Below are 13,369 nucleotides of genomic sequence, written 5' to 3'. Positions count from 1 at the left end.
GTGACCCTTTAATACAGTTCCTCATGTTGTGGTGACTCCCAACCATAAAATTATTTTTGTTACTACTTCATAACTGTAATTTTGCTACTGTTGTGAATCGTAATGTAAATATCTGATATGCAGGATGTATTTTCAGGGGTCTCGACCCACAGGTTGAGAACTGCTGGGCTAGATGGTAACCATATGATGTGTGTCATATGGTGCAAAAGCAGCCAGACAATACATGAATGAGTGTAGTTGTATTCCAATAATACTTTATTTATCGGTATTGACATTTGGATTTTATGTGATTTTTACATGTACTTAAATAGTATTCTCTTGATTTTTTTTAACCATTTAAAAATAGAAAATTTATTCTTTGAAAATATTTGTTGTGGAAATACAGGCTGTGCAAATCCCTGCTTTAGATAATAGAAGCTTTATTTTTTAATTAAGTTGCTTATTAACATTCTACTGGAGAAAGTCTCATGCATGTCCCTTTTTTTCTTTAAGACACTTGGTTCCATGACAACTTCAGCTCAGTCCACAGGAATTTTTAACAGAATGCCTCAGAGCACATGGCTCTATCTCTGTCACCTCTTTTCCCTTCATCTTTTTTTCATGCCTCAACTAGATAGATATATTTAGACTTACCTTTCTTTTTTTCTCCCCAAAACTAGTTTTAATTATTGTTATGATAGAAACATTCTTTCTGTGGTTTACTTTATCTTTTTGTTGTTGTTATTTCTCACCGGAGGATATTTTCTCCATTGATTTTTAAAGAGAGTGGAAGTGAGGAGGACAGGCAGAAACATTGATGTGTCTACACATCAGTTGGTTGCCTCCCACATGCCGGAGATCGAGGCTGCTACCGATGTACCTGCCCTTGACCAGAATCAAACCTGGGACCCTTTAGTCCGCAGGACGATGCTCCAACCACTGAGCCAAACTGGCTAGGGCAGTAGTTGGCAAACTGGCCCCTTGAAGGTGCTCTTCCACAAAATACCACGTGCGGGCGCGCACGTACAGTGCGATTGAAACTTCGTGGCCCATGCCTGGGGGCCAAAGAGCCACATGTGGCTTGCGAGCCATGGTTTGCCGACCACGGGGCTAGGGCTACTTTAATTTTCTTTTATAATGTCGCATTCCTTTTTCCCTCCTATTACTAATGTAATTGTGCTAGTTTTCACTTTATTTTTAAGTGAATATAACAGAACAGTGTTTTTCTAAGCTGTGTGAGTGGATCATTTAATGAATTATATTTTGTGGTCGAGTTGGTTTTAAAATGTGGGCATACTGTATCTCCATTACACATTAAGCATATTAAAGTTTCTAAACATTTTGAGTAAAAAAGAAAATTTAATTTTAATCTAGACTTTCCCTACTTATTTAACCATGAATTTCACTTACCTATTATTTTCTGTCCTATACATGATAAGATATATAATGTCTAACTTTGAGTCTTTAAAGAGGACTCTTTGCCCTGCATGTACCTGTGTAGAAAAAATAAGAGTTTTTAATTCATGAAATGAAATGTTTATTCTTAAATATGCATGCAATAAATGTGTGAATGTAGATGAAAGTTTAGAGCAAAAACAATAATTGATATTTTAGAATAGATTCTATTATGTATAACTCAGATGACATTGAGTTACAATTTTGACTGTTCAGTGTGAAGCTTACAAGTAGAACCCACTTTAATAGAGTAATAGTGTAAGTAAAGTTATGGACTCAACTAAAATGTTTGGGTTCTTTTAAAAGCAAAAATAACGTATTTTCATAGGAGAATAAATTTAGTTAATTTACCAGACACTTTAGAATACAGTTATTTATATCTTAAAAATTCTAAGTACAATTTTTTATGTTTGATTATTATAGGCATATAAATATATATATCTGGGTGTACATAAAAATCATTTCTACCTTAAACATATTTTATTTTAATAAAACCCCTTATCAGTAGGTAGAATGGGCAGAAAAATAGTCCACACCACACTTTTTCCCTTATCCTCAACTTGTGGCTCTTTTCAGAAGATGCCTATCATACACTTGCTAGGAAAGTAGACAGGTTGTAGTCAAGGAAAAGGTGGATCCTTCAGAGGATTTTTAGATAATAAAAATTTTGGGTATTTTGGGTAAGTCAGTCACTTTCATAATCTGTAGCACGGCTGTCCTATAGAAATTTCTGCAAGAAGGACATGTTTTTACATATGCCATTCAGTGTGATAGCGGCTAGCTTGTGTGGTGGTTGAGCACTTGAAATGAGGCTAGTATGATTAAGGAAATGAATTTCCCATTTTACTTAATTTTAATTAAATGGCCAGTTGTGATCAGTAGCTACCACACTGGATAGCACAATCTAGAACAATTTTTATTAAATCCAATATATTAAATTTGGGATTTATTTACAGAATATTAGGTGGTCAATATTTTTTATCTATAAAGACACTAAATAGAATGCCTTTTAATAGTACATTTAAAATATTTAGTTTGAATTGAAATTAACATATACATATTTTCAAAATATTTTTATAATATAGTTTTTTACTTGTAATTTTTGTTCAGAAAATACATAATATTCTTTCAGATAATAAAAAATATGAAATTATTAAGCGTGATATTCTCCGTGGAAAGTCAGTGCCCCATTATGCTGCGATTGAGCCTGATGGGAATGGTCTAATGATCGTCTCCTACAAGTCCTTCACATTCGTTCCAGTTGGTCAAGATGTTGAAGAAAAGAAGGATGAAGACATGTCAGATAAAATCAAAGGTAATTTTACTTTTCATCTTCATACAGTTCATGTGTATTTATATGTATATATATGTTTGTCTAGTTTATCTGCCCTTATAGGTTATAGGTTTTACCAGGTCAAGATAGTGCTTAATTATTTCTTTTTTATTTTCTTTTATAGTTCCCAGAACAATCTTTGTAAAATATACCACCTAAATAGTGGAAACTAGTTTAATTTAATAATTTTATAATTACCAAAAATGTTTATATATATATTAGCTTATGTGATTAAATGTTTAATAAAAACTTGGCAAAAGAGTAAATAATGCCTATTTCTTGGCATTTGAGAAACTGGCATATTAGCATTAAGAATATTAATTTTTTATAGTAAGCTCAACTCTGTTTATTTTAAGTGCATACCTTTTCTACTAAACTGAAAGGAAGTTCCTTGAAGGTATAATCACTGATTGTTTTCTGTGGAGACTGAGACTGTATTCAAAAGATACATAAATACATCAAAAGATCAATATAAAAATATCCCCTCTATAAACACTACTGTTCATATTTCTGATGTTTATAGCCAGAGAATATTGTAGTTTTTAATAGAGATTTTCACAATATTTAAGAGAAGGACTGGGAGGCAAGGAGAGAGGAATGGGCTGTCAGTATTTTATACTTAGGTAAACCTGGAAGAGGAAAACGACAAGTGCAATTGCTATAACTGAAAATTCCTCAGAGAGCTCTGTATGTTTGGTTATAATTACTTTTTTTGTGAGATCACTAGAAAATATGCTGTTTCTTTTAGATAGGTTTTCTTTTGTATCTCCTAATCTCTAATTTTATATGTCTGTTATCTAACTTTCTAGTTACATAACTAGAGGCCCGATGCACGAAATTTGTGCAAGGGCCTTGGCCCCGGCCCCCGCCCACCACTGCCGCCTCTGTCTCGCCTCCCGCCCGCTGTGGCTTTGTCCAGAAGGAAGGATGTCCAGTCTGATTAGCATATTACACTTTTATTATTATAGATGCATTTTTCCCCCCTATAGAGCCTCTGTATTACTGGCAACAGACTGAAGAGGATCTGACTGTCACGATTCGGCTTCCAGAAGAGACTACTAAGGAGGACATTCAAGTACAGTTTTTGCCTGATCATGTTAACATTGTGCTGAAGGGTCAGAGGTTTTTGGAAGGAAAGCTCCATTCATCTGTTGATCATGAAAGCAGTACATGGATAATTAAAGAAAATAATAGGTATTTTTATATATTTTATTTTTGTATTTTTTAATGTTTTCTTTTTTTATTAAATTTATTGGGGTGACATTGGTCAACATGAACATATAGGTTTCAGGTGTAGATTTCTATGTTACAAGATCTGTTTACCCACTGTGTGCCCACTATCCAAAGTCAATGTTCTCCCATCACCATATATTAGGACCCCCTTTATTTTATTTATATTTAAATTTTTATTTTTTATTATTTTTCATTTTATTCTTTCCACAGTAGTTAGCTTGGAAGGGAATACTATAATTGGTCTGTCTCTATTTCTGATTATTTTTAAGGCAGATTAAAATTGGAATTACTATGTCAACATAATAGTAGTTAAGATTAAAGATACTAGTTATAGTTATTGCTTACATTACACAGTAGTGCTTTTCATTACCAGCTTTGGATACAATAATAATAATAGTAACAACAATAATAATAGGTAAAAATAGTTATTTTAATTTGTACTTTTTAATGGAAATACTTTTTCTACCACCTTAACTTTGTTGACTAGATAATACATTCCCTTTCTTTAAAATTTAAGATCTATTAAAGGGTATAGAGTAATAAATCTCCCTCCAATCCGGGCCCTCTAGTCATCCATCTCTAACTCCTCACAGCACAATATTAGTTTACTTTTATACATATTTAAGCAGCATATATACTATTTTCTTTTTTTAACAAAGTTTTCAACACATACTATGACCAGTTACATAGCTTGCTTTTGTTGACTTTAATGATAAATCTTGGAGAGCTTTTCATAAAGAATGCATAATTTTTTTTATTTTATTTTATGGCTTCATATGCTACTCTGTGCATAATCATTTAGGTGACAGCTGTGTGTGCACAGGGTACAGGGGACTTTCTGGAAGGTTCACTGTCTTCCTTGGGTTATATAGGTGTATGCATTTTTCAAACTCATTGAATTCTACACTTGAAACCTGGAAATTTAGTCTATAAATTATACCTCCATAAAAGTAGTATTAAGGGGTAAATACACATTAAGGATCTTATAAAACTACTAGAGGCCCGATGCACAAAATTATTGTAAGAGTAGGCCTTCCTTCCCCCGGCCGCCAGCAGGCACCCGGGACTCGGGCTTCCTTCGCAGCCCCAGCTTCATCCAGAAGGTTGTCTGGAAGGACATCTGATCTAATTAGCATATTACGCTTTTATTATAATCTTCTACCCTCACTACTATGCCTCTTTACAAATCTGTTGTCCCAGGTACTTCATGCCCCAGTCATTTGGATTAATAAAATTACTCATTTTATATATCAGGTCCTAGTAATTCTTGAATTCAGTGATGGATTAATAAGTAGTATTAGGAACTTAATTTTTTAAATGGTCAAATTTGATCTGAAGTGGGTGTCAGATATTTTACCCTAATATATCATTCTTGATTAGTACTATATGACCCAAGTGAATCTTTGGTGTGAGTCTAAATCCTGGGAGTGTAAAAAAATAGATAATATTTAGTTTAAATTTTTTATAACCTTTAAAGCAGATATCCTGAATTCATTTTATTAATGGAGAAATTTGAAGACTTGGTTACACTTTTTAATATATTTTCAAAAACTCAAGTTATCTGAAAGATTTTTTTTTTTAAATATACTTTATTGATTTTTTACAGAGAGGAAGGGAGAGAGATAGAGAGTTAGAAACATCGATGAGAGAGAAGCATCGATCAGCTGCCTCCTGCACATCTCCCACTGGGGATGTGCCCGCAACCCAGGTACATGCCCTTGACCGGAATTGAACCTGGGACCCTTCGGTCCGCAGGCCGATGCTCTATCCACTGAGCCAAACCGGTTTCAGCCTGAAAGATTCTTTTAAAAAATGTTTTATACTTCCACATATTCTGTTTAAACGTGCTTTGTGTATGTGGATGAGGTATTTGAGGGTAGCATCAGAACATGGCAAACCAAGTAGAACATATTGTTAAACATGTCATTAAACACTCACCCACCAAAGGTCTATGAGAATAGCTGGACCTTGTGCAGCCCATGCAGATTGTTTCAAGCATTTAATACGTGACCATAGTCCAGTATGTCCAGTATTGTTTCCCATGGAGTCTGACTTGCTAGGTTACTATTTTATGTTAGAAAAGGTAATTACAATGATGTGAAGGTGGGATCGGTTTAAAAGCACACAATTTTCTGTAGTTGATTAAATTATCTGTATCTCATTTTCAAATAATGCTCCTCACGTTGTAAGAATAACTAGTCTACAGTTTATTATGCATGGGGTTTTATGTTCCTTTTGGCTTGAATGGCAGGATTTGATACTAGTATTAAAATGTAGACATGCAGTTGTGCCAATTTCGTGATGGATCAGAATTTTTTTACAACTGAGATTATATGAACTCTAACTTCTTTAGGTAGCAACTGACTAAGAACAGTATTTATACATTCTGGCCACTGGGTAAAGTTCTTTAGTAGTTGTTTACATATATTTTTGCAGAGAGGCAGAATAGTGCAGTCGTGAAGAACATGGAGTTGGAGCCAGACTGCTTTACTAGCCTGTGACCTTGGCAAGTTTCTAACCTCAGTGCTTTTCTTCTTACTTGTATAATAGTATGTACTATATTTGGTTGTGGTAAGCATTAAATGAATCAAAACATGTAAAGTGCTTAAGATAGCACTTGGAATATGGTAAACACCTGGTCAGTATAAGCTATTGTCATTTTTATTATTATTATCTTTATCATCATCATCAAGATTAGCTTTCTCTTTAGAAAATATAACTAAACCTGGCATTATTGTTTGTGGTGGTAATTTTAATGCTAATGACAGGAATTCATATTACATAAGATATTTTGTATAATCTCTTTAAGTAGTTTCAGAAAATTTTAAAGTGCTGTAGTTAATTCATGAGGTAATGATAACAGCCTTGAAAAAGAATAGTTGACAAATTGCATGTTCTATTTGATAATTACGGTAATAGTTATGTTCTTGCAATTGTTTGCTTGCAGTTGTGTTCCAGGGCGTGGGTTAATGTGGCACACGTGTACGAAAGGTGGCACATGGAAAGGCTGCTCCCGCCCTACTTTTCTCTGTATCACAGCACCAGCTGCTCCCAAAGCAGCTTACTTGGATTGCCCTTCCTATTCAAGGGGCACATGGCAACTCCCTATTCTCCTGAGTCCACTGTTGGCCTGACTCAGCTCTCTCTCCCTTTACTGCTGCATCAGACCTTAATCTCAGGATTCCTCGATAGGCCCTTTTTAATACATTTGGAATTTGTGTTTAATGGCTTAAATGTACAGAATTAGACTTTTAGTTGATAGAGACCATATTAACTTTGTTCCTGTTTTACCAAAGTTATTATTTTTCTAAATCCTACATTTCTTTTCAATTCTTTAAAATCTGAATTTTGAGAAGTAACTTTTGTATTGATTTAACTTGCCTGATCTTTAGGTGAATAATTATATATGATGGCTACTAGTTTGTGAAATAAAGTTAATTGGTTCCACACACACAGAGGTACCTTTAGTTATAGGCCCTTTCCAGTTAACTTTATGTACCCACCCCCACCATTGCCCAATGAAATATCTTAGATGTGTGCTACTTGCATTTCTGTTACTAAAGTTTGGTAACATACCACACAGCTGGACTACAACAATACTTTCTGGATTGCCTTACTCTTTCCAACTACTCCTCTCATCAAGCCATTTGATATACCATTTCCAATGGTACTTTCTTATTTGTTTATTACATCTAAATTACCTATCCTTAAATTACAGATTTTTCATATATAGAACTAAAATGAACACAGTATTTGGTAAAACATCTTCTGGACACTGGAGCGGTAATTTCTATGGAAGATTCTTCTCTTGGTATTAGTTGTATAATTTACATAGTTGCTTTAATATAATATTACTTTTCTCATTTAAACTTCTAGCTTGGAGATTTCCTTGATTAAGAAGAATGAAGGACTGACGTGGCCAGAGCTAGTAGTTGGTGATAAGCAAGGGGAATTTATAAGAGACTCAGCCCAATGTGCTGCAATAGCTGAACGTTTGATGCATTTGACCTCTGAACAACTGGTAAACAATCACAATAGTATTTTCACTTTCTAAGGATCGGAGAGATGAGGATATGCTAGGTTTTCAAACATTATTTTGCTTTACTAAGGTAAAGGATACAGATTAAGTATTGCTGACTGGTGTTTGAATATGGCTTAAAATTCCAATTTCCATTCTTTGCACTATTTGAATACATATATATGGGGGGAGGGCATGCTGTGTAGTGTAGGGTAGAGGAGCATGTATGTATGTATCTCTCTACATGTACGCACACAAAAATGCACGCACTTAATCACAGAAATACGTTCTGAGAAATGCCATGTTAAGCGATTTCATATTGTATTTAATGGCTTAAATGTACAAACATCATAGAGTGCACTTACACACACCTAGGTGGCATAGCCTGTTGCTCCTAGGCTACCAGCCTCTACAGCATGTCACTGTGCAAATCAACACGAGATTAAACCAAGATAATGACGCAGTCGTGATGCAGTAAGCACCAGGTGTATGAGGCTGCTGCTGGTGTAACATGGCATGCTGTTTTATAGCAAACATTTTATAAGTAGAAAGAGTACAGTCTAAAATAATTAAAAGTATAGTACAGTAAACTTGTAAATTAGTAACATAGTTTATTCCCGTTATCAAGTATTAAGTACTGTACATAACTGTATGTGCTATATACCATTTTGTTTATCTTAAATTTATCTTTATTGTTGAAAATGTTACAGATTCCCCTCTTCTACCCCCCCACTCCCCCGAAAGACTCCCTCCACCCCGATCCCACCCCCTTTTCTCTGTAATCTTGTCCAGTTCAGTACTGGCTGCCTTGGCAGTCCTGAAGTTTTCATTTTTGCCTTCCTATCTCTAACATATGGGTAGTTGAAAGGGGAAGAGAGGAAGGAGTGTGGGGGGGGTTCTTTCTTTATCCCCCTGGACATGTGTATCTTCTTGAGTCAGGGTAATAGTGGCCCCAGCTAATTGCTTCTCAGCCAGCCACAACAACCAGAATTGTTTCCATTGATATTTCAGCTGGAACAGACAACCACAACTAGGTGGCTCCACATCCCAGCTTTGACCTTGAATATATAGGAATAGTCTTCATCAAATTAAAAAAAATTTGGGCCATTATTTCTTTAAAATTGTTTCCATTCTTTCCCTTTTCAATTACTCATATATTAATTAGACCACTTGATACTGTTCCACAGGTCAACGGGATTCTGTGTTTTTATTTTTTCTTCTCTGTTTCAATTTAGATAGACTCAATTATTATGTTTCAAGCTCACTGGTCTTCTGAAATGTCTAATCAACTCTTAATTCTATCTTAAATAAATTTAGTTCCATTTTATATCTTCCATAACTCTCTGGACATATTTACTTTACGTCTTTGAATATATAGGCTTTGTTTATAATAGCTGTTTCAATATACCTGTTTCTGATTCCATAATTTCTGTCTGTTGATTAAGTTTTCATTAGTCATGAGTCTGAAATTTAGTTTTTAATTTTTGTTGTAATATTAACACTTTCAAGTATGAAGAAATTCATTCTCCTGTTGTTTCTATACTTATTTTATTTTCTGGTTTAAGAATCCAGATCCCGATAAAGGAAAACCTCCTTGTAATGCTCAAGAGTTAGAAGAATGTGATATTTTCTTTGAAGAGAGTTCCAGTTTATGCAGATTTGATGGCAACACATTAAAAACTACTCATGTGGTAAGTTCTTGATAATGATTTAAAAAATTTGTGAAGAAATAGAAGTTACTCAGATGAAATAATAATTGATTGAACAAATATAAGATGACTTGATTAGCAATTACTGGCTGTGTTATAAATATCATCTCTCCATAAAGTGGCAACTTTTTATCATATCACCCTCAATTTAAAAATGTATTGTTTTGGTACTATTGCATATTTAATATCTTTCAATTGGCTTTGTTTTTGCAGGTTTTTACATATAGTTATCCCTAAAGTGTATAATAATTTCATGACTTTTTTCAGTTAGCATTAGGACATAGCATTTCTTTTTGCGCTTATGTTATTTCAATCTCTAGTTTAATGGTTGGATTATACTGTACTGTTATTGTTGGTGTTCATGTGTGTGTATGTAGTGGTCGTACAAATAATGGTATACATCTTTAATGATTTTTTGAATTGCATTATTGATGATGCTGTTTTTGCAAATCCCCTTTTACATGAAGCCTTTTCTATATTCAGGGTTATTTATCTCAAAGAGTTACAGAAGTCAAATTAAGGAGTCATTGACTAAGTCATGACAAGTTGATTTCTACTTTATATTCTCATTAATAGTGTTTATAGTTATTGCCTGTTTTACTACATTTTTTGCTTCTTCAGTTTTTTTGTTGAATCTCTAATTGGTGTGCAAAATATAGAATATTGTTAGTGGGGTTTTTTTTAACTTTTGACTATTCTTTTGTGAAGAATTTTATTTATTTTAGTATTTCTTATTGATTTGTGTGACCTGTTATAAACTTAGGAAACTCTTCTATATCAAGTGTTTTAACATTTTCTTGGGGTTTTTTCCCCCTTCACTTTAGAATTTTTATTTGACTCCTTTTGGGATTTTCCCCTCCTCTCTTTCTGATATGCCATAAATATGTAAGCTGGTTCATTTTTTTTTAAAATTACATTCTGTTCAAAAGCTTTGAGAGGTGTGCATCTAGGTACTGAAGAATGCTGTCTGGACTGGCTTGTTGTAATTCCTGTATTACAGGGTGTGGTGCTCAGCTTTGTAGATGTAAATTTTTAAAAAATTTTAGAACTTTATGAGATATATTTGCTTAGGGGAATCATTAACCATTACTTAATACTATATAACTATGGCCATGTTTCATGGAGTTGTTCATGTGAGAATGCCTTCATAGAAAATCAGTGGCTAATTTCGAACTTTGCATGTTGAAATTAGTTTAGTCTTACTACTGAACCAAAGAGTTGGACTTTGGGAGTCTAAGTCCAAGCAAAACCAATAGAAAAGAGAACAGTTTGGTCTTTTGTTCTTAGCCCTCTCAGTCTTTGATGTAGGTCAAGAAAAGTCTGCCAGTTTTGGCCTACTGTGTTTCTTTGTCTTGTAGAGGTTGAGGGGAAAGTGAATTTTAGCAAAAATTTAGGGAAGCAAGGTCAATAGTGTCATGGGAATTTGATTCACTCACTAACCTTTCCTAGTGTTTTTTGGATATTTAACTTTATACTTAACTTCCTTTAACTAGTGGCTGGTCTTTACAGTACTCAAAGGACTTACAAAAATGAGTACTTTTTGATTATACACCTACTTAGACAAATGAGGTGGAATGGCAGACCAGTGACTAGGCAGAAGTGCAATTGAAGCTGTACCAAAATTAAATAATTACTCTTACAACTTCTGTATCTGTACTTCTCTTTCCCACCACTCATGTTTTGTTTATTTACATCTTTTGTGGTTATGGTTATTTACTATTTTTATTTTTTTAACTTTTATACTAGTTTTATAAGTGTTTAACCCACCACCTTTACAATGTTAGATTCTTTCAAAAGTTATTATGTATTTACCTTTATCGGTGATATTTATACTTAGTGCCCTTTCATTTCAACTTGAAGAAGTCCCTTTAACATTTCTTGTAGGCTGGTCTGGTGGTGATGAACCGTTGCTCCTAGATATGTATTAAATTAGATGCTTGCATCTCATGCCGGCGTTTTAAGATGAGCAAATAAGCCTTTCACAGAAAGTCTGGGCGCTTTGCAGTCTGCATGGGACTTTGGGGTGAGAGCCCTTTAAGAATCATTTCTCAGTTCATTACAGCTTTGTGGGTCTTGTGGATGCAAGCCCCATTAGCTTTCAAAGGTAGATGTTTTAGGGCCTTGTCTCAGATACAGGTTTTAAAAGTTGTCAAGAGACATATGAAAAAAATGCTCAACGTTACTAATCATCAGAGAGATGCAAATTAAGATGATAATGAGGTATCACCTCACACCTGCCAGAATGGCTACCTTCAATAAATCAAACAACAAGAGCTGGCCAGGATGTGGAGAAAAAGGAACCCCAGTACACTGCTGGTGGGAATGTAGACTGGTGCAACAACTATGGAAAACAGTATGGAGTTTCTTCAAAAAGGTAAAACTGCAACTGCTGCTTGACCCAGTGATCCCCCTTTTAGGAATATATCATAAGAATCCCTAAACCAATCAGAAAGAATGTATGTTCATAGCAGCATTATTTACAATAGCTAAAATCTGGAAACAGCCCAAGTGCCCATCAGTGGATGAGTGTATAAAAAAGCTGTGGCACATTTACACCATGGAATACTATGCAGCAGTAAAAAGGAAGTACATAGAGGGACCTGGAGATTATTATGCTAAATGAAATAAGCCAGTCAGAGAAAGACAAATATCACATGATCTCACTATATGTGGAATCTAATGAACAAAATGCATGGAACAGATGAGTAATTTAAAAAATGATTAAAAAAAGAAAAAGAGGGTACAAGTTGGCTTGTCATGGAGGAAGGAGACTGTAATATGTTGCAGGTTCAGTACCACATCCACTTCAGGACTCCTGTAGTACTTTATTGACAGTTGCACTTCTTTCTGCAATGTTTGCTTCAAGTTCTGTTTTCTTGATTTCATTTGTCTTGACTTTGGATAATTCAAAATGATCTGTATGTGGAAAGGTCAATATATGTCCTTATAGTTTTAGGAAAAAATACTGTAAGAAAAGGTCAAAACTCTATATTGTAAATGACAGATTTCTCAAAATATAAAATTTCCTGAAAGAAATGTAAATCAGGGTTAGCATTTGGAAAGTAAAGTGTTCCCATAAATATATGCAGCAGCACAAAATAGAAATATTAAATATCAGAACTGAAGAAGAAAAGTAATAAGATATGGTCACGGGTGTAAAATTTGAATCAGAATTCAAGTGCATTTGAAGATGAAGTACTTTTGCCTCTGTCTATAGCAGAGCTGTGTTCGATATGTTTTGTAAAGTATTAGCCACTGGCCACAGCGTAGCTGTTGAGCACTTGAAATGTGGCTTTTCTGACCTGAGATGTCTTGTAAATTTAAAATACACAACCAGATTTTGAAGTAGCACGAAAAAAGAATAGCATATTAATAATTTTATTTAGTTAATTTATTCTGTTTCTTTTTACTTTTTAATGTGGCCAGTAGAAAACTTAAAATTTATGTATGTGGCTTGCATTTTATTTCTGTTGGACAACACTGGCCTATAGTGATCAGATTGTAGACTTGAGCAGTCAGAATGTGATAGGCTATTTTAAAAATTTAAATTACAGTGAGTTATACAGGAAACAGAGGTGTTACAAATAGGAAATAATTCTTTTAGATTAGTGTCATTTTGAAAGCTAGTAGAAAAGACTATAC

The 13,369-nt window shown here is 34.2% G+C and overlaps 1 protein-coding gene across 1 annotated transcript in view; it reads left to right on the top strand.

The window, feature by feature from the left end:
• The window catches only part of NUDCD1 (NudC domain containing 1), a 54,471-nt gene that overhangs the window by 28,558 nt on the left and 12,544 nt on the right, over positions 1-13,369 (top strand). The window contains exons 5-8 of the mRNA XM_081111622.1: positions 2,567-2,749; positions 3,757-3,961; positions 7,877-8,021; positions 9,584-9,709. Of these exons, the coding sequence (XP_080967748.1) occupies positions 2,567-2,749; positions 3,757-3,961; positions 7,877-8,021; positions 9,584-9,709 (659 nt within the window). The remainder of the gene's footprint in view (positions 1-2,566; positions 2,750-3,756; positions 3,962-7,876; positions 8,022-9,583; positions 9,710-13,369) is intronic.

Source organism: Myotis nattereri, assembly GCF_964212035.1.
Source record: "Myotis nattereri genome assembly, chromosome: 17".
Classification (NCBI taxonomy): domain Eukaryota; kingdom Metazoa; phylum Chordata; class Mammalia; order Chiroptera; family Vespertilionidae; genus Myotis; species Myotis nattereri.
Note: the sequence above shows the minus strand (reverse complement) of the source record. Positions and strands in the feature narration are given on the sequence as shown.